At 41.4% G+C, this 19,689-nt stretch overlaps 1 protein-coding gene across 7 annotated transcripts in view; it reads right to left on the minus strand.

The window, feature by feature from the left end:
* plekha7a (pleckstrin homology domain containing, family A member 7a) overlaps window positions 1-19,689 on the minus strand; it is a 129,864-nt gene that overhangs the window by 30,262 nt on the left and 79,913 nt on the right. For all 7 annotated transcript variants that reach the window (XM_063907234.1, XM_063907244.1, XM_063907224.1 and 4 more), the window contains 4 exons: window positions 17,405-17,522; window positions 9,240-9,344; window positions 6,877-6,949; window positions 3,895-3,995 (listed from right to left, as the gene is read on the minus strand). In XM_063907234.1, the coding sequence (XP_063763304.1) occupies window positions 3,895-3,995; window positions 6,877-6,949; window positions 9,240-9,344; window positions 17,405-17,522 (397 nt within the window). The remainder of the gene's footprint in view (window positions 1-3,894; window positions 3,996-6,876; window positions 6,950-9,239; window positions 9,345-17,404; window positions 17,523-19,689) is intronic.

Raw genomic sequence — 19,689 nt, forward strand, 5'->3', positions numbered from 1 at the left:
GTTGATCTACTTCAAAAGTTCCCCTAAGCTGCAGCAGCAAGCTTGGGAAAGTCAACATTTTAGTGACTGCATCTACAGCTGAAGATCCACTAGAGTACATTATTGTTCACTATTCATCACTGGGAAAGTAGAGTGAGGTGATATTCCAAATAGCAGAGTTTTTATCCACACTGTCAGGAAACTGCATGCTGGTACAGTGGATGTGATGGAGGAGGCAGTGAGAGCAGCACAGAGATGAATGATAAGCCCCACACCAGAGAAGCCAAAAGATTCATATTGCGATGATGGGGTGGTGAGAGAAGGAGGGGGAAAAAAGACACAACACTAAAAGAAAACACAACCAGCCAACATGTTACTCTCAAAAAACATGCATCAAAAACCAACAGAGGAATATACACAGCCGCTGTATATTCTGTCACGTTTGGACCCAAAAAAAAAGCCACACCAACAACAGGGATATATTTACGAGGGAGAGCACGAGAGAGAGGGGGAGAATACCTATTTATGGGAGGGCTGTCACTGGGCGACGCGACACACTCACAAGGAGAGAGGGACGTCCCAGTCGGAGCAGCCAACCAATGGGAACAAGAAGAGGGTTCAGTGAATAAGGGGAGGAGGAGGAGGAGGACGATGGGAGGTCGTTGAAGCTTAAAGGTCAATTCGGTAGTCGATATGTGCAGCGTTCACAGACCCTCATAAAATACCCACTCCATCACTGTTTGGCTGGGTATATGGTCCAGCTGGTGTGGGTTACAGACCTGGTTTAGTAGCTTTCATTTATTTTAAAGAGGAGTTTGGTTTGATGCTTTGGTGGTGTTAGTTGCAGCAGGGATGTTATCACTCGAGTAGAATTGGTTTCTTTCCTGTGGTGGACATCTTGGCTTTGGTTTATTTGAGACATTAGGATTTAAATCAACACCAGGCTGAAAACTGTGTTTCATTGCCCTCTCGGATTGAACGTCTGTTTTTACCTCTAAAAGCACCCAACATCACCTGTAGTTAGTTGGATAGCAAGGTGAGAAGTCAAACCAGCGGAGGTCAGCCAAAACAAGAATTCAAGCTGCTCTTTTAACAGTAAAAAAAAACCCAAACATTTAATTCATCCGTCGTTCAGTTTCCTGTATCGCTTCCAGACCATGATCTCATATCATACAATATTGTTGTTTATAGTATACCGAGACCTCGATTGCCTCAAGGCTTAAGATATCTCCAAACCTCTTCTGCTATACGATATAATGATGCTAATCGAGAACTAGTTTGTTACCTTTGTGAAATAGCTTTTTTTGCTCATGTGAAAGACAAGCAATTTCACCGTTTAATTACATTTAATGAGCTGTGAAAAACATAATTTCCTCCTCCCAATCGTGAAGAAACAGAGCAATATTTTTGACTTGTATCGTTGCCAGGAAGTAAACAAAGCCTACACTCCGGGTTACAATATTCATTGTGATTGTAGCATACACCAGTCTGGTTGCCTATTATTGGTTTTACTTCAGCCTTTACTCAAGAGTAGATACCCTGTTTCAGTACACAACTCTTTGTTGTGTTGTAATCCTCTAATGCCAATGTAAGATCCACCAGGATGCTCTTAATATATTGGGGTCCACAACGTAACTACTGGTATGTAGAGAGGATTGGTCCAAACTGGAAACCACATCTTCTGTCCAGTGTCATTTTATCTCTACCAAGACCTTGTCATTTGCAGTAGGGGAAGTTTGACCTTTAGGACGCACCTAGGCGGGTCTCACTTGCTGCTTTATCTAACTCTACGGCAAATCAAATCCAGTATCAGCTTAGACAAGTGTCATGGTGCCATCCATACCATTCATGGTTCAGAGCTGTTTTTTCCCTTTGCTTCCCCAAAGCGTGTTTGAGGGGGAAGAGTGTCACAGACTGTCCGAAGTAGGAATGAGATGCATTAAGGTCCTGAACTCCAACACTCTTACCATGTTACTCCCAGTAGCTCTCAATAAGTATAATAACAGCGTGCTTGATTTAATTGGTTTTGATCGCATTGATTCATCCTGGATCAAACTTCACCTGCCGTATATTTTTGCCTTCTCCCTGCTTAAAAAACATCGAGCCAAGGTCTTCCTTCCAGAGCAGTGAATACCATTGATGTTGAGCGGCTTCAGGGAGCTTGTTGCCTTGTTTATGGTTGAATTTGCACCCTATCTCTATTTGGATTTTGTTCTTACTCCAGCTTGGCACACATATGGACTCTTAAAGTCTCTGAATGTTGCCACAGCTCTACAATGTGCCACCTGAAGTTCTTCTACCCCTGATGATTAAAGGGATTTCCAACAGGTCTGATCTTTTGTCAGCCACAGGGTAATAGTTTGGGTTAATATCCAAATATGTATTTGAGTGCCTTATTGATTTTTGTCTTTATTTCCATTGGAAGACACCCACCTTGTCCTGTCTTCAGTGAGTAAACTGAGACAAATGTTTACTTATTATAATACTCAGACACTAGGTCAACATACTTATCCAAAAACCTTTAAGCAGAGGGTTGTGGATCTTTGTGTTGCTCAAGGACAGCTCATGAAACATGGCGGCCGCTGCCATAAAACCTGACCTTTAGTCGGAGGGCTTTTCTTTAACAACTAAGCAAACATGCCCTTCATTTATTATACCATATTTAAAGTCAGTGTTAACTCACTGATGACAAACAACTTTTAAAAACCATGTGCATATTTACATACACATCTCTAATCCGTGATTAAAGTGGAAGCCAGTTTCTGGTGAGGGTAAACACTCAGTAGGTGGTGTTGTGCATCACGCCTGCCTCTCAGCTTCACACATGTCGGGCTTGACTCAAACAGACTCGAGCCTCAGGGCACGGGAGAAGCTTCATTCCATTCCAGGCGAGCTTTCCGTCTCAATAAAGCCACTGACAGACATGCGGCGGTTATTGACTTCAACACAACAGGTGCTGAGTGCTGCCCGAAGCTGAGGGGCGGCACGGCAGGCAGCGCTACGTTGGAAGATGTTTATCTGTTCGTTTAACGAGCATTTTAAAAAATCATTATAGATCTTATCGTAATTTTTAGGCGGGGGCTGTCAAAGCAATGAAATAAAATCTATTACACATTAGAATTTGCAGGTATTTTAGATGCTTGTTTACTGATTACAACCTCAATACATGCAGGCATAGCTGGGAGCCACATTTATAATAGGCTTCAAAAACAGGTGATCAAACGGCACACAATCAAATATGTGTTCATAAAAGGGGAAAAGTTGCGTGCCACTAAACCTGCTGGTCCACATTCAGTCAAACAACAGGCGTTATGGTAGTATTGAGTTGTAAAGAGGCAGCAGGTTTTCAATTGGAAAGGAACATCTATGACTAATAAATGTCCACATTGATGAATCAAAAGTGCTTCAAATAGCACTAGTGATTTACAGTTTTAGCATAAGTGCCTAAAGTAGGAATAAAAACTTTATAATGTTTCCAATCTTTTGAAGTTGCATTGATGCATCATGTACAACAATGTCAACAGCATCAGTGCGACTTTGAAGTGTGCAGCCAGCAGTGCATGCTTTGCATTGTTTCCACTTGTACAACAATCCTGTATAATCACTTCATCACATTGGGGACCAATCTGTCATACAAAACAACAAAACTATTCTAATTTGGATCTTTGCTTGAATAAAACACACAAACAGGGTTGAGTTTGGTGGAATAAGTTCTCCTGACTAATTTGAAATCAATCTCTGTAGCATTTCTTCTTCATTTCAGAGGGAATCGTTCCTTTTTTTGTTTTGTTTTGCATCCAAAAGTGGAAAAATAGTTGGCTACACACACTGCAAACTGAAAACAACAACACCAGAGAAAGTGATTGAAAGATGTTAGTCACCGTGAACAAGTGTGTAGGAAAAGGGCTGGCGTACCTTGAAGGCATACTTGCGGCTGATGTGGTCCTCGGGTCCCACGGATGAAATGACATAGCTGGGCAGAGGAATACTGCCGAGCACAGACTCCTCTCTGCTGTCTGGAGAGAGAGAGAGCGGGAGAGAGAGGGAGGGAGTATGAGGGGAGGAAGAGGGAGTAGATATTCAGGGTGAGGAAGGTGAGAAAAGTAGCGAGAGAGATATGGAGGGAAGGAAAGAGCAAGAGATTAAATATCAGTCATCACCCACTAATTTCATCACTGCCTGCCACCAGTATCACAACGCTCCCATACACACACTCGCACGCCGTCATTCAAACCGCCGTGTTGTGCCAAAACAGCGACTGACCACAAGTGCCAGAGTTAAAGCGGGTCCGCTCCAACTGGCAGCCGGCCGCCATTCCTCCGCTCCATCCGGTGCACATTCTGAGATCATTGTCAACACACACACACACACACTTGTCCTTCATTGATATAATGCAGGCCTCAACCTTTCACCTTAACCTTTCTCTCAAGAAAGGACCACTAAAAATGTCCTGACCTTCCAAAAACATCCTTACTATCATGGTCTTCAACTCCATAAAGGACCTTAAAATAACTACAAATACACACACACCCAGACACACACACGCAGCTAGAACATGTCATATGGTAATTATTTCACACCTATGTGAATAAATATCTGCTCTTATTTGTTTTCTGAACATTGTGACAGGACGCTAGAATGCGATGTGTGTGTACGCAATGCTTACCACGTCATAAAATAATGTAGTATTGGTATGAAAATATGTGTGTGTGTGTGTGTGTGTGTGTGTGTGTGGCTGAGAGGTGATAAGGCGGCTCTGTGGATTAAACGGGTAATTGTTTAAAAATAATTCAAGGACCTTTGGAGGAGACATTCCCTAAATGGTGGTCGAGAGGGTGAGGTCTTGTTATCTACTCTGTCCAGTCGGACACACGCACACACACACACACACACACACACACACACACGATTGGCAGCACTTTTTGTCCCTTGTTAAAGTTGTTTTCTTCTAGAAGTTGAGGGTGTACAGTTAAATGGTGTTCTTATACAAAGTCCCCCAGGTCAGAGAGCCGTACTAACAAAGTGTTGACCAATCGGTAAAAAGAAAGTCTGCTAATTATTGCTTTCCAATTTGTGGATTTTAACACATTTTGTTCAGAGCTTCAACAGAAACGTTCATTATTAGTGATGAATCTGCAAATTAAATGGAGTGTTTTGATTAGAAAATAGTGAAAATACCCATTTTAACATCCTCAAATGGTTATTTTACATGACCATCAATCCAAAACCCAGATAAAACTGTCATAAAAACTAGGGGAAATTATCTTTCTTTACATTTGAGAGGTTGAAATCCCAAAATGTTTGCCTTTTTAACATGAAAGATAAGTACAACTATACATTGAAATGGTTGCCAACTCATTTGTCCGTCAATGTATCACATCAATTAAAGCTGTAATTGAATTTATTAAGTTAACTGTTCTTTCTGCCACCTGTCCTGTATTTGTTGGTGTGTTTATTTCTCTAAATTTATGTGCTAGAAATTGTTCTTGCTGTTACAAATCCCACATTTCCCTAAAAACTGAACCAAGGACATGACCTCTGCAACCCTGACAGGAGGGCCCGTTGTTTGTGTAAAAACAAGTGTTTATGTCGAGAGGGGAAACCTTTGGACTGAGAGAGAAGGAAACAGGATGATCTTATCCTTCAAGGCATGAATAAAGAGGAGCGTCTCCTGGTTCGGTTAAGAGTTTGTGGAGGAAAAAGAAAGACGTGGCTCGCAGACTGATGTTGAAGGAGCGTGTGATGGAGCAGAGAGTGTGTCCGTGTCTCTGCATGTGTTTGAGCTGCAGCACACTGAGGGATCAGATTAAAGCCGGCACAGATTCAATCTCTGGCTCTTTTGTCAGCGGCAGTTCACTTCAAATCCAGAACCATCAAAATGCAATTCAAACGTTTGAGATTTGTCAAAAGCTTTCTCTGGTTGAAAGCTGTCATATTTCTAATACAGACATATACATCTCGTTCTTCAAAGACTATTATAACTTTTTTCCACTGGTCTGTATTTCCAATTTTTAAAGACAGATGAGAATATTTATTAAAATATCTATGTCTCATTTTTAAAATAGCAAAATGCTCGATAAAATTGCCTTTTAAAAACTTTTTTTTTAGCTACGTTTAATATATATAATATCACATTGATGTCCCATGATATGTTAGAACTTCAACTTTGCTACAACACCAGTGAGACACCTGCAGAATAAAACACTGTGGTTTTATTCGGAGTCTCTGCTGGAGGCGTTTATTTATTGAGGACATATGATGCGTTCAAATTTGTATGTTGTGTCTCTACTGGGACATGTCTCCAGGCTTTAATGTTCAAAAAGCTCTTTATGTTTCTCATACTGCCTGTGCTGCAGCTCCTCTTTTCACCCTCTGTCTGAAACCAGAGCCCAATCTGCTCTGATTGGTCAGCTGGCCGGCTCTGTTGTGATTGGTCAACCACTTAGAGATGTCCCGCCCCTTAGTCAATTATGTATACAATGTGTTGGAGCGCTAGCCAATAAAAGCGCTGAGTGATGTCATTATGTTACAGAACAAAATTAAAGGAGTCAAAAGGGGGGGGGGGGGGGGGGGAGTGTGTGGGAGAGAATCTCCCTCTGGAGGAAACACAGGGATTTTAGCCTTTGCAGACCATTTACATGCACACAAACTATATAACACACTATGGGGGGGGGGGGGGGGGGGGTCATACTGTCTACGGGCCTCTTTAACTTACTGCCTCATTTTAAAGTTTTTTTGTTGTTATTTCATCCTTTCTTCAGTGTATGATTTATAAAAAGTGGAAAACACAAGGAGGCAGGTGTGGGAACAAACCGTAAGTGGGAATTTCACCCATTTTCTCCAAGTGCTAGGTCCAGGAGACATAACACAGAAAAACCCCTCCTTAAAAAGATTTACCTTTGTAATAGAACAGACAGAAATCAGCCAGGACGAACCACTTCCTCTTCCAGAGACGCATCCCAGAGCTGTCCTGCAGAGAGAGGAGAGGGATAAAGAGTGTGAGTTATTAATGAATGAATAATGAGATAAAGAGTAGCACAAATTGGACGAGATAACAAGAAAGAGTAGACAGACATCTTACATACAGAGAGGGGGTTTAATGAGACGGGAGAGTTAGAGACACAGAGGAGCAGCGAGGGACAGAGGACACATAAGGAGTAATGAAAGGAAAAGCGAGGTGGATATGAGCCGAGGTAAAGAGAGGGATCATTTGTCCTCGTTCTCCAGCTCGCTGGGCCTGACACGGCTACTTTACTGTCTGCTTTGTCTTTTATGTTCCCTCGTCTGGCTGAAAATGCTGCTGTTTGAAGAGGAGGGCAGATCCAGAAGGGATGAAATCTCCACAAACACAGACACATGCTTTTTCTTTGTAACCCTTGTGTGTGTGTGTGTGTGTGTGTGTGTGTGTGTGTGTGTGTGTGTGTGTGTGTGTGTGTGTGTGTGTGTGTGTGTGTGTGTGTGTGTGTGTGTGTAGGCCCAGTCATGTGTATCTGTGTGTGGTTGTTTGTGATAACGGCCCTCATGCAGAAAGGGATACAAGAACAAATGTCCTTTTTTTTTGTGCATACACAACATTCTGTCTTATTTTGTTAGTACCCATTGATTTATGGGATTCACTTAAGTTTTGTCTTTTGTGATTTAATCTTAGCTAAGAGGAAAATGTTAGTCAGGATAAGAGCACTCTAACCAAGATAAGAAAAACACATTACGGTTTCACAGTCCACTAGATGTTCATCCAACGCAAGAAAAATGTAGAAAAAAGGATAAAAGTTTTAAATTGTTTTTAAAAAAGCATTAATACCATGTATTTTGATAAAGATTACATGTTTTAAAGTAAATAAAATGATTAAATTATAACATTTGAGGGCTAAATAAATACTATAAGTCCATCCATCCCCGTAGAAAGCATATTCTGATTTTATGCACCTTACCTTCCAGCTCCTACATAGTGTTTCTTATTTACTGAGTGTTCAAAGGCTGTTACCTCTGCTAATAAGAAGCAACCAAAAACATGTCTCATCTGATAAAGAGGACATATAATGCTAATTTTCAGGTTCATATTTGTATTTTCTGCCTCTACTGTGACATGTTCGCATGCTTTAATGTTCATAAAGCTCATTATTTTTTCTCTCTGTTGTGATTGGTCAACTGCTAAGAGATGTCCCGCCCCTTAGCTTATCACGTAAAGTCCAATGGAGGCATTCACATTAGCCAATAGAAGTGCAAGTGTTTCAGTCAGGGGGGAGAGTGTGGTAGAGAAACTATGGGATTTTAGCCTTTGCAGCCCATTTACATGCACAGAAACCAATATAAACACTACAGGAATAGGAAAACTCAAAAAGCATAACAGGGCCCCTTTAAGAGAAAAGTTGCTGCCTCAGAGCCAATGTTTGGAAATGCAAATACATGCATATATGTATGTGGATGTGTGTGTTCCTGTCAGCCTGTAAAAGGGTTTTTTAATTAAAGTATAATTGCACTGCATGAACAGACTGTGTGTGTGTGTGTGTGTGTGTGTGTGTGTGTGTGTGTGGTCATTAAAGTCTTCCCAGTGACATCACTCACTGTTGGTCCCGCACTGGAGCCAAGTGTTTTCCAGTGGGACGATGCCCAAGACAGATATTTTAAGTAACTTCAAACGCTCAGATAGTCTGCAGTAATATCCTGTGTGTGGTCAACAGCAGGTGCTCTGTGCTGCCAAAGCAAAACACATAAATCAAGAGAAAATATGAAAGTAGGCAACTGAAGGAAGATCTAAGGAGCTGGAACTCATCCATGTAGTGTCTTAAAGAGACCCAACTCTAATATAAACTCTCAAAATTACATTTAAGACAGTGTGATGGATATGGTGTTCATAGAGGCTGTTTAAAGAAGTATCTTGATTCATTCTAATGCGAGGGAGTAAGGTTCAATTTTAAGTTGAACATGGGAATGGTTGATCAATCATTCAGTTGTTCGACAGTAATTAAAGGCATTGCTCTGTGGTTCCTAAAAATGTGAAGATTGTTCTGCTTTATGTCACTCTAAACGAAAGGTCTTGGACATGAAACAACATTTGAAGATGTCACCCAGGAGTTTCGGGAGATGTGACAGGGATGTTTTTCTATCTCTATCTTTTGCAATTTTAAAGTGTAATAGTCCTGTATGAATTTATTTATTTATTTGAAGATATAAAAAACACCACAGTGGTCTTCATTTGTGTGTGTACAAGAATGAGTGTGTTTCAGCCAGTGAGTGAATGAGTGAGTGAGTGTCCTGACCTGTTTGTAGAGCCATCCTCGGACCACCACGGGGACGTTGGGATTCCTTTTGATGGCCTGCTCTCTCTTCCCAAAGCTGTGCACCTTTCCACTGGATCTGGAGCCCTGAAACACCAAAACAGGCGGAGAGGCGTTCATAAGATGTGAGTAGACATAAAGAAAGTCCTTGTAGAATTTCCTCGAATAATCATTTTGCTTGCTATCAATCAGCCATGTGTTTGTTATCCTGCCAGCTGGTTAATTATTCAGCTAACCAAAGATTAGCCCGGTTCATTTTAACACATTTAATTTGCTCAGTGGCATACGTAGCTTGTGCGGCTCGTTACCATCAAATCATTTGGTAGATTAAAAATGTACAATTATTCTCAGAAGCAGAACTATCGTTAAAAAGACCAGGACCAAAAAACAAGTAGGATTAATTTAAGAGGTGGAGAAATAGCGCTGCAGTAACTTACAGGCCGTCTGAGTCTCATCAGACCATTCAGTCAATGAATGGACCCTCACACACACACACTGTCATTATCTTTTTTCTCTCCTACCTTTTTCTGCCCAAGTTGTTACTTAATTATAGCCATTATTTGAGTAGCCAATTTTCCACTGCCAGCCACGATTGCCTTAACGTTTGGCAGACATCCGCAAAGTCTGGACTATCAGGTAGGAGGTTAGAGAGAGTGGACTGGTGGTTTGAGTGCCAGACAGCCAGACACCTCAATCAAAAAGAGTGAGGCGATAACTACAAATTATTTCAGAGTATGGAGCAGCAACCAGATGTGAATGTCTTAGTGTAGATGAAACTTATTCTGAATAAATAAAGTCAGGAGTTGAGATGGATAAGAGGAAACTGTTTATCCCTTAAAGTAGTAAGCACATGTTGTGTCCTTGAAATTCAACTGGAATTATTCTGTCACTGCGAGCTTAGGGTGTTTAAAATCCTTATATTCAAGGTTTTTATCCAATGTGAGGAAACTACTTTTACAAGAAGTATATACAGTACATAAAGAGGACATATGATGCTCAGTTTAATTTGCATTTTTGATCTGTACTGGGACATGTCTCCATGCTTTAATGTTCAAAAAGCTCTTTATTTTGTGCGGCAGCACCTCCTTTCACCCTCTGTCTGAAACCAGAGCCCAGTCTGCTCTGATTGGTTAGCTGGTCGGCTCTGTTGTGATTGGTTAACCGTTTAGAGACGTCCCGCCCCCTTAGCCTAACACGTGCAATGTGTTGGAGTGCAAGCCAATAGACGTGTGAGTGTTACATAGTGATGACACTATGTTCAGAAAGTAAACAAAGGATTCCAATGGAGGTGTGTCAGGCCGGGGGAGAGAACTTTGGGTTTTTAGCCTTTGCAGGCCATTTACATGCACACAAACCTACATAAACACACAAAGGAAAGGGAAAACCCCAAAAAGCATAATGAGGCTGAGTGAAAACCACTTAACAGTCATAATAACTATAATAAAGTTCATTTTGGGAGGATGGTGCGGTTATTGTTAACATAAGTTAAGTTAAAAAAGTGTCTCCTCAATGCATACTCTATGCCATAGGTGTCAAACTCAAGGCCCACGGGCCAAATCCGGCCCGCAAACTCATTGTATGTGGCCCGCGAGAGTTTTCAAAGAATATAAAGTTTATTATACGGCTACACGCCGCTTTACAGGAGCTCGTTGCCCATAAACTACATGTCCCACAATTCATCTCGTTTTGTGACATGTGCACTGAAGCGACTTCAGTCAGTGTCGAGTGAGGCAGTGAGTGACAGAGCTTAGTTACAGCCGCACAGCGACACCAAACACGGAGCGAAGTCTGCTTCAGCAACAGAGACAAGAAACACCGGAACCAGAACCGACAGACGGCTGCTTCCTCACAGAATGACCCGCTCTGTTAGCCAGTCCGATGTCGCTACGGCTCATTCAGAGACACACATGGATTTATCTTTTAAAAATAAACTTGCATTACGGTTATTTCCACTTTTGTGATATGAGAAAGAGTTGAGGTCTTGAGTTGCAGCTTATGAACTTGTTTTCTCTATATTCAGACGATGAATACTTGTAAATACGTGTGTAAAGTTTGTGAAGGCAGGAGGAAAACTCCTGAGAACACTGTTTCCTCTGTGTTCCTCCTCACCGCCCCTCCCCATCCCTGAAAACAATGAACAGGTGATACACACCAAGGGTCTGGAACAGGGGGTTTTCAAAGTCCTGGCTTTCAGACTATTCAAATATTGCAAAATTCAAATCATAAATACTTAAATAGTGCTTGATCTAAAAAAATAATAAGGCTAATTAATCTCATAAATTCATGGGATTAATTTAACAGACAGAGAAATGTAAGTGTGCACCCACATACAGTAGTTCTGTTTCTACGTGCACCATATGTCAGTGCACAACTATGTGCTAATGCTACCAAACTCATCTTTTAAATAAATTGTACAATTGTTGTAATTGTAGGCAATAATTATTTTATATATATAATACATTTATATTGTCTTAAAGTTAAAACCGGCCCTTTGAGTGCAACCATAATGCTAATGTGGCCCGCGATGAAATTGAGTTTGACTCCCCTGAACTATGTAGTTATTCAAGATATTGATCCACCGCTTAAAAGTCACCTTACCATAGAACCAATAAAGAACTGTACCATGGTTTCAATTACTTTTAAGGGGTTTTGTATAATTTGGTATAAAACCCTCTACACCTGTCTTGTGCAGAGCAAACATTGGGTGAGCGCCCCGGGCTGGATTACCCTACTTGGTGGTCTCCGAGCAAAAATGCAAAGTAGACCCCAGTTTCTCCAAGGCTGTGAATTGTGTAAAACGTGTGCATGTATAAAGCACATTTCAATTCAATGACTTCATGTTAGTGTAATATACACTGAAATAATGATGCCTTATAAAAGAGAAATAAGGATTGTACTCGTGCTTATGGACTAGCAAACTCACAGCTCTAACAGAAGGCTCAGGGGAACATTTGTCTTCCTAATCAGGATGAATAATAGTGACAGTTAAAGATTTTAAATAACCTGCCCAGCTGAGGGGTTTGAGCTGAGTGAAGCGTGAACTGTTCCAGCACATAGAGATATAATTCTTCCACTTAATAAATGTACAACATGTGAGGCACTGACAATCCTCTTTCTTTAGGCACATTAAAGACATATATGTTGCTTCTCTCTCCTTGGCATTCCTGTGCATTATGATTGTGTGTGTGTGTGTGTGTGTGTGTGTGTGTGTGTGTGTGTGTGTGTGTGTGTGTGTGCCTGTTGAAAACACACTTTTATAAGCGTGCACATATTCATGAAATGTCATTACACCATCCTCTCTCCTGAAGCCTCAGAAGAAAGGCTTCTCCCCCTGGCACGACACACACACACACACACACACACACACACACACACACACACACACACACACACACACACACACACACACACACACACACACACACACACACACACACACACACACACACACACACACACACACACACACACACACACACACACACACACACACACACACACACACACACACACACACACACACACCTTTTATAATTTGAGATTTGGTGTGACGGCTGCAGAAGTGTGTGTGTATGGACTGGCAGCAGCACAGGGAAACAGAAAACTCCCTCACTAATAAGAGGGGTGGCCAAGCATGATGAGAAGACGCAGAGCGGCTCCCATACTGCCGCATTGTAGTCCCTTATGTGTACATATGTCAATGCATGTTTACTGTGTTTGTCTGTGTGTGTCTGCAAATACGTGTGTGTGTGTGTGTGTGTTTGTGTGTGCGATGCGGCGGTCTATTTTTAGGCTGAGGGTAATTTTGTGGAAATGGCTGAGGTCCCTGCTGTAGCACTCTGTCTTGTAAGTGAGAGAGTCGGGGTGCAGAGCAGCTATTTGTTACGTTAATGAAACAAGATCTGACAACCTAAAAGCCTGCAGAGACCAGACTGAGACCTGGGGGCTGCCAGTTCAAATCCCCCAGCCAGACAAGAATTACCTAGGAGGCTGAGGTAATTAAAGAAGGGATTTCCTCCCCACTTTAAAAATCAAGGTGATGTATTTACACTACACACCTCGTCCCAGTCGGTCTAAATCGATCGGATTACTGCTAATTAAATGCAGCACTGGTACATTTCTGAAGATGAAGTACAACTGAAATATTTTCTGAGAACAAACTGGATATAGTCAGTGAAACCTGATCAGAGGCTTTGTGGAAAGTACATCTCTCTGTTCCATATTTTATAGCAAACTATCCAATAGCTGTTGAATAATGTCAGTCTGATCCAAACACCAAATTTCCTGACATTTCCAGCCCTAAAGCCGAGCCACTGATGAGGCCTTACACAACGTAATCGTAAAGGTTGGGGTCGGGAACAGAGTGTAAAATCCCTCAAAGCAATGGGTTTTAAAATGTGAGCTGCACAGAACAACGAGCCCCCCTGCTGCTTCAGGCTCTCCACTTGTCACCGTGTTTAACTGAGTGATAGTAAGGCTTGCATGCTCACCAAACCAAACCCAGAAGAAGAGGTAAATGGATTCTAATAATGCATTTTTGTCCAACTGAATGACTAGGAGATAGAAAGCCATTCGTTTCCCAAATCGTGTTTATTTTTCTGTATTTTATGTGCCGTTATGTATGGTTGTGTACAGTCTTTACATATTATGTTGTGCAAAATAAATTTCCCTAGGGAAAATAAAAGGTTTTCTTCCATAATGAAAGGAGTTTTAATGACTCTTCTTCATGTTTCTCATAAACTTTTAAGTGACAAAAAAATGATTTAGCCTGAAACTGTCCAGGGAAATTATTATTTCATGGTATGTCCTGGTTTTCATGAGCCTTTATGTTAAAAAGAGGAGAGAACTACTTAAAATATACTAAAGCAGGAACTGATGAGCCACATATAGCTTCATAAATTGCAACAAGAGGAATCTCTAAATGACACTGACTTTTATAAATCCCAAAGAGGTTGTGCAGACATCATGAACAAAGCATCACTAAATATGCATCCAGCAACACGAGCGCTCAAAGGAGAGTTGTGAGATATAACTCGGGGGAGCATCGGGATGGTTTCTGCCTCCCTCTGATGTTTTATCAGAGGCGGAAAAAGGATGCGACTTATCCAAACTGTGGATTTGTTTCTTGCAAGAGGACAAAATGACTCATCCTTCCTTCTGAGAACAGATCCTTTTGTTAAGACTTCTGCACTGCTGCGGGATGGCAGGGGGCGATGAGCCAGAGCACCTGGGGGGGAGGGCTGAAGGCCGGCGAAAATACATGGCGTGGAAATGGCGACGAGTTGCCGTGATAGATGCCCTGTCATCTCAGTGCCGCACCCCATGACACATGTTCAATCTCAGTGCCGCCACACCTGTTGACGGGGCGGGATGAGATTTCATGCCACTGTGGAGCCGAGTGTGTGCGTGCATGTGAGCGAGTGAAAGAGAGCTTTGAGATATAGACTGAAGCAAAGAAAAGTGACAGGGAGAGAGAGCGAGATCAAAGCAAAAGGAACAAACTAGACTGAAAACCACATCGCAACATCCAAGTGGAAGCTCCGCTTGGTATTCAAATCGCTCCAAAAAAATTCCATAATTTTGGCGACGACCACAACAAATTGCCTGAGCCAATGACAACTTGAAGGACAAGCAAACACACACGACACGTTTTATTGTTACTCTTCACACATCTTGTGACAAAGCATTCAGTTGTTATTGGTGTGTGTGTGTGTGTGTGTGTGTGTGTGTGTGTGTGTGTGTGTGAAGTGTTAATGTTAGAAGAAGATGTGGTATAATGTAAATCTGACATGAGCAGTGCTTTAGTATTCAGCGAGAAGAGCAGCGATGTAAATGTGGCTCGAAAATCAATACAGATGCAGCACAAGGCCAGAGAAATAACGCAAGAGAGGAACAGAGAGGAAAGATGTTCTTCTTTTCTAATGAACTGTGAAACTGACACTTCAAGCTAAATCTATTTATCAAAAATATAGAGTCACAGCCGTGAATACAATGTCAACACCACCATCATGATGTCTATCTTGTCCACAACTTGCAAGCTAATAGTTGAGAGAGTACAGCTGAGTATTTTGCAGGTATTTAGTACTAAATCAAAGTATTTGATGGACAGACAATATATTTTAAGTGTCACTATGTCTCCAAGAGTTAATAAAGTCATTATATTTCGTCATGAATCAACAAATCAATATATTAATTTCATAGCACTCCATCTACTCATTTTAGTGATATCTTCCAAAATAAGCCAAAAATGTGAACCCGATAGTGGCGGTACGGGAAGAGGATCACTAAAGTCATCAGGATCCATCCAGAGGGGAAACCTAATGTCTGTATTAGGCTTTCACACAGCACTTAGCCCCGGGCTAAGGATAGCCCTGGGCTTAGAATATGAAATGTGAAAAGCCCTTATCAAATGTCATGGAATCCATTAAATACTCTGAGATATTTTAGTCCAGACTTAGAGTGGTCGTCCAACTGAGAATAACAATCCATAAAGTCAGACATGTTGGAGTCAGTCTAAAAGAGACCATTGTGCTTTTTTGTGTTCCTCTTTGCTGTAGTATGTTATATTGGTTTTTGTGCATGTCAATGGTCTGCAAAGGCTAAAATCCCAGGAAACCCTGAAACGCCTCCATTGGACTCCTTTGTTTACTTGTGTTACAGGTGACACCACTATGTAACACTCTCGCTTCTATTGAGTAGTGGTCCAACACGTTGAACGTGATAGGCTAAGGGGCGGGACATCCCAACAGAGCAGACTGGGCTCTGGTTTCAGACAGAGGGTGAAAAGAGGTGCTGCAGCACAGGCAGTATGATGAAAATAAAGAGCTTTTTGAACATTAAAGCATGGAGACAAAATACAAATATAAACCTCAAAATGAGCAGAATATGTCCTCTTTAAAAAGGCACTAAATGTAAAATGTTGACATCAATCAACATATTACATTATCCTTAAACAACACTGACCTATCTTAGGACATTTGTAATGTCCGTTTAAATTATTTTGAACATTAAAGCACAGAAACATGTCAAACAGTAGAGGCACAAAATACTAATGTGAACCTGAACCCAACAGGGTGTTTTTTAATTACATCATATTTACCTGCTATTTATGCTGCTTCTATCGAGTTCCAACCTTCCACCTCTACCTCACTCTCCACATGCTTTCACTCCTGCAGACTTTCTATGGATTTTGGCGAAGACCCTTTAACCCTCATTCATCATCACCATTCACAGCTGGCATGACTCAGCTAAAGGCTGCCGCTAACAAGGTCAGTAACAGGCCACAAATAAAACCAACATGACTTCTAGTTTATTCATTTGCTGTAGATCTGGCATATAATGTGTAGGAAAAGATAGTTGGACGTAATCATTGATGCTTATTTTGGTTAGCCTAGACTAAAGGCCCGGGGCATGCTTCAGTCTAAGAAACCCTCTGGCCAAATTGCACCCGTCAGCTTCAGGACGGAGAGTCAGACTGTCCCCTGGCTCAAGGGAAAGGACATTGTGTTTATCAGGAAGGAAACAATTATTACATTAGTCTTTATTCAACGACCAAAACCATTAGTCTGCTGCGTCAAGCGCCTAGACTGTGTAAGGTTTGAACTCTGTATATGTCTCTATTGAAGACAACAAGGGAAGAAAAGAAGACCTCTGAAGAAAAGAGGGGAAGGTTTGTGTGTCCTTTGACGATGGATTTTAATATTCTCCTGGCTGGGTGAAACCGTGGCAATGATTGAAAGGCGCAGCTGCAGGAGGAATTTTATAATAAATGAAGACCTGAGATTTTATTTCATTTTCAAATTGACTGGATTTGGGAAAGCACAACAGAATACAACTGCAAATATGAAGGGAAACTAGGGAGCAACACTGCTTTACACTTGTCTTCAATCAAATTTAAACTAAATTAAATATAAGATTTGGCAGAAAAATGGCAGTTATATGCACTGATTTGACAACAAATCTAAAAATGCCTACAATCTTTATTGAATCACGTACAGACAAGAGCCTCTGGGTTCAGATGCACCTTGTCCAAAGAGAGTCAAACGCACTGAACACCGTTGTCTCAATGCCATGACTTGATTTGGATACAACCACAGCAAAGCAACACTGGATCACACACACACACACACACACAGACACACACTGACCTTGGAGGCAGAGGTGGTGTCCACAGTGGAGGAGGTGATGGCGGTGGACGCCTCGCTGACGGTGGTGCTGGACAGCTGCTCAACTGTCGGTTTGGACAACAAGGAAGCACCCTGCGACCTGCACACAAACACACACAGACACACAGGGTCAATACAGCACATATAGTGAGGTGTTTTGAGGCGTTTTCACTCAACAGGTCTGTCACACACTCTATCTTGACTGGGCAGGGTGGCAGCTATGGCTAAAACCACTACTCGCGACTCAGATTTCTGCTTGTAATTGATTTATTTTCACAGCCTTTTGTTAAGAGAGCGAGAATAAAAGTGAGAGCGACTTTGAGTACTTTAAGATGGGTCAAGTCTTGCGGGCGACATCTTATTATCATAATCAGGCGAAGTAACAGAGAATTAAAAAAGAGAGCGAGATTAAGGAGGGGGGAGGATGAGGTTTGCTGAAGTGCGACGAGGAACAATCTGGATAGAGAATGTTCCTGGAGGTCCTTCAGGCCAAGGACAAGTCCTGGAAGCGAGTGTGTGTGAGTGTGTGTTGGTGCGCTGAAACCAGACAGTCAACACCAGACACTGTTGCTGCTTAATGACCTGAAGACACACACACACACACCTGTGTAGGCTCTGAATAAAGTCTCCGTGTGTTTGTTCAACATCTATTTTCTTTTCTTCCCTCAGGTTAGCACAGACTCACTACGTGACCGTTTCACAACGCTGATGAATAGACCTGCAAACCACACTCAGCTGAAACAGAAAAAGTGCAGCAGCAGGCGGTGTTATGTAACCGTGTACTTCAAGGAGATAAATCATCAACTGTTCTTAATCCGAAGTAAACTACATAATACAGTTGCTAAGTTTGGGAAAATGTTCGGAGGATTAGTGTTTTTAAATATTTGTTTTGGATGTACTCTGAATTATGTGTTTTGGAATAGATAGACATAAGCCTTTTATGCCTAGAAGAAGCAACAGAAAATATGAAGCTTAAAGAGGAAGGGTTGATAAGAGTCTGTGCTCAAACTACAAACACGACGATGACTTATTTATTTAAAGAAATGTGCTTCCTCAAATGAGCATCTTAACTGACCAATAGAAAAGGAAGCAGCTACCTTTGAAAGGTCTGTTTCTTTAACAGATCTCATTCGACAACTCGCGTTTAAGATGTTTATGAACCGCAGCATATAGTTTGAGTTTGCATCTGGGATCGTCACTCAGGTTCAGGTGTAGGTTATTTATTCGTACCCGTAGGTAGATTTAGGTTGCAGATAAAAAAGACACCATCCTGACACACATTCTAAAAGAACAACACAGACATCAGACAAACCTCTAAAAAACAGTAGTACAAACATGGGCATTCAAAGTTAATACATAAATAACTGGGCATCGGTGTGACACTGCTACGACTTCTTCCTTTGTGCGATAGCTTCCGGAATAAAGTTCTTTTTTATACCTCTTTGTTTTACACTTTGGGACAACTAACCTCTGGCCCGAAGGAAGAAACTCCCCGCAAATTTAATATTTTTACATAAAACATTGAGGCTTCGCTCCACTTCCAGTTGGCTGGTAAAACAAAATTAGGCACTGGTACATTTTGAGATTCAATGCTTTATTATTAATCCAGATCACATTTATTGTTGTTGTCATTTCTGGGAGAAAACCCTTTTTTTTCAGACTGACAACAATTAAAGAATATCCATTAAAGAAAGTATAAAAAAACTAAGTATTGCATACGTTTTTAAACCAACGGAAGACTATGTTTGAGAATGAAAAAGAAAGCAGCAGGTACTTTGTGTTGGGGTATGTGATTACCATCTTCAGTAAAGCTTCTTTTTGCAACAATAAAAGAATGAAAGTCGAGACTCCAGAACAAACAGAGCCTCAGATCTACGTCCTCTGATAAAGCTCTGTGCATGTCTGAGTCACTCTACAAAACAAATCATTCAGGGATCAATAAGGACTGCGTGATCTCTCACCGACATCCAGACTTTCTGAAAACAGCACAATGGTTTGATGAGTCATCCGTACTATAGAGCACCATGGAAACACAGACGGGCTTTAAATCTTTTCAATCTTTCTGTGGAGGGGTTCAGTTTAAAACACTCAATTAATCTGAGACTGGTTCTCCACAGGTGCTTCCCATACATAAACTGATTTATTTTCACCTCTCACAGTGCTAAAGGACTATGCTCTGTCTCAGGTTACATAGTCTTTATTTTTCTCATACTGCCTGTGCTGCAGCACCTCTTTTCACCCTCTGTCTGAAACCAGAGTCTGCTCTG

The sequence above is a fragment of the Eleginops maclovinus genome, chromosome 2 (assembly GCF_036324505.1).
Source record: "Eleginops maclovinus isolate JMC-PN-2008 ecotype Puerto Natales chromosome 2, JC_Emac_rtc_rv5, whole genome shotgun sequence".
Lineage (NCBI taxonomy): Eukaryota > Metazoa > Chordata > Actinopteri > Perciformes > Eleginopidae > Eleginops > Eleginops maclovinus.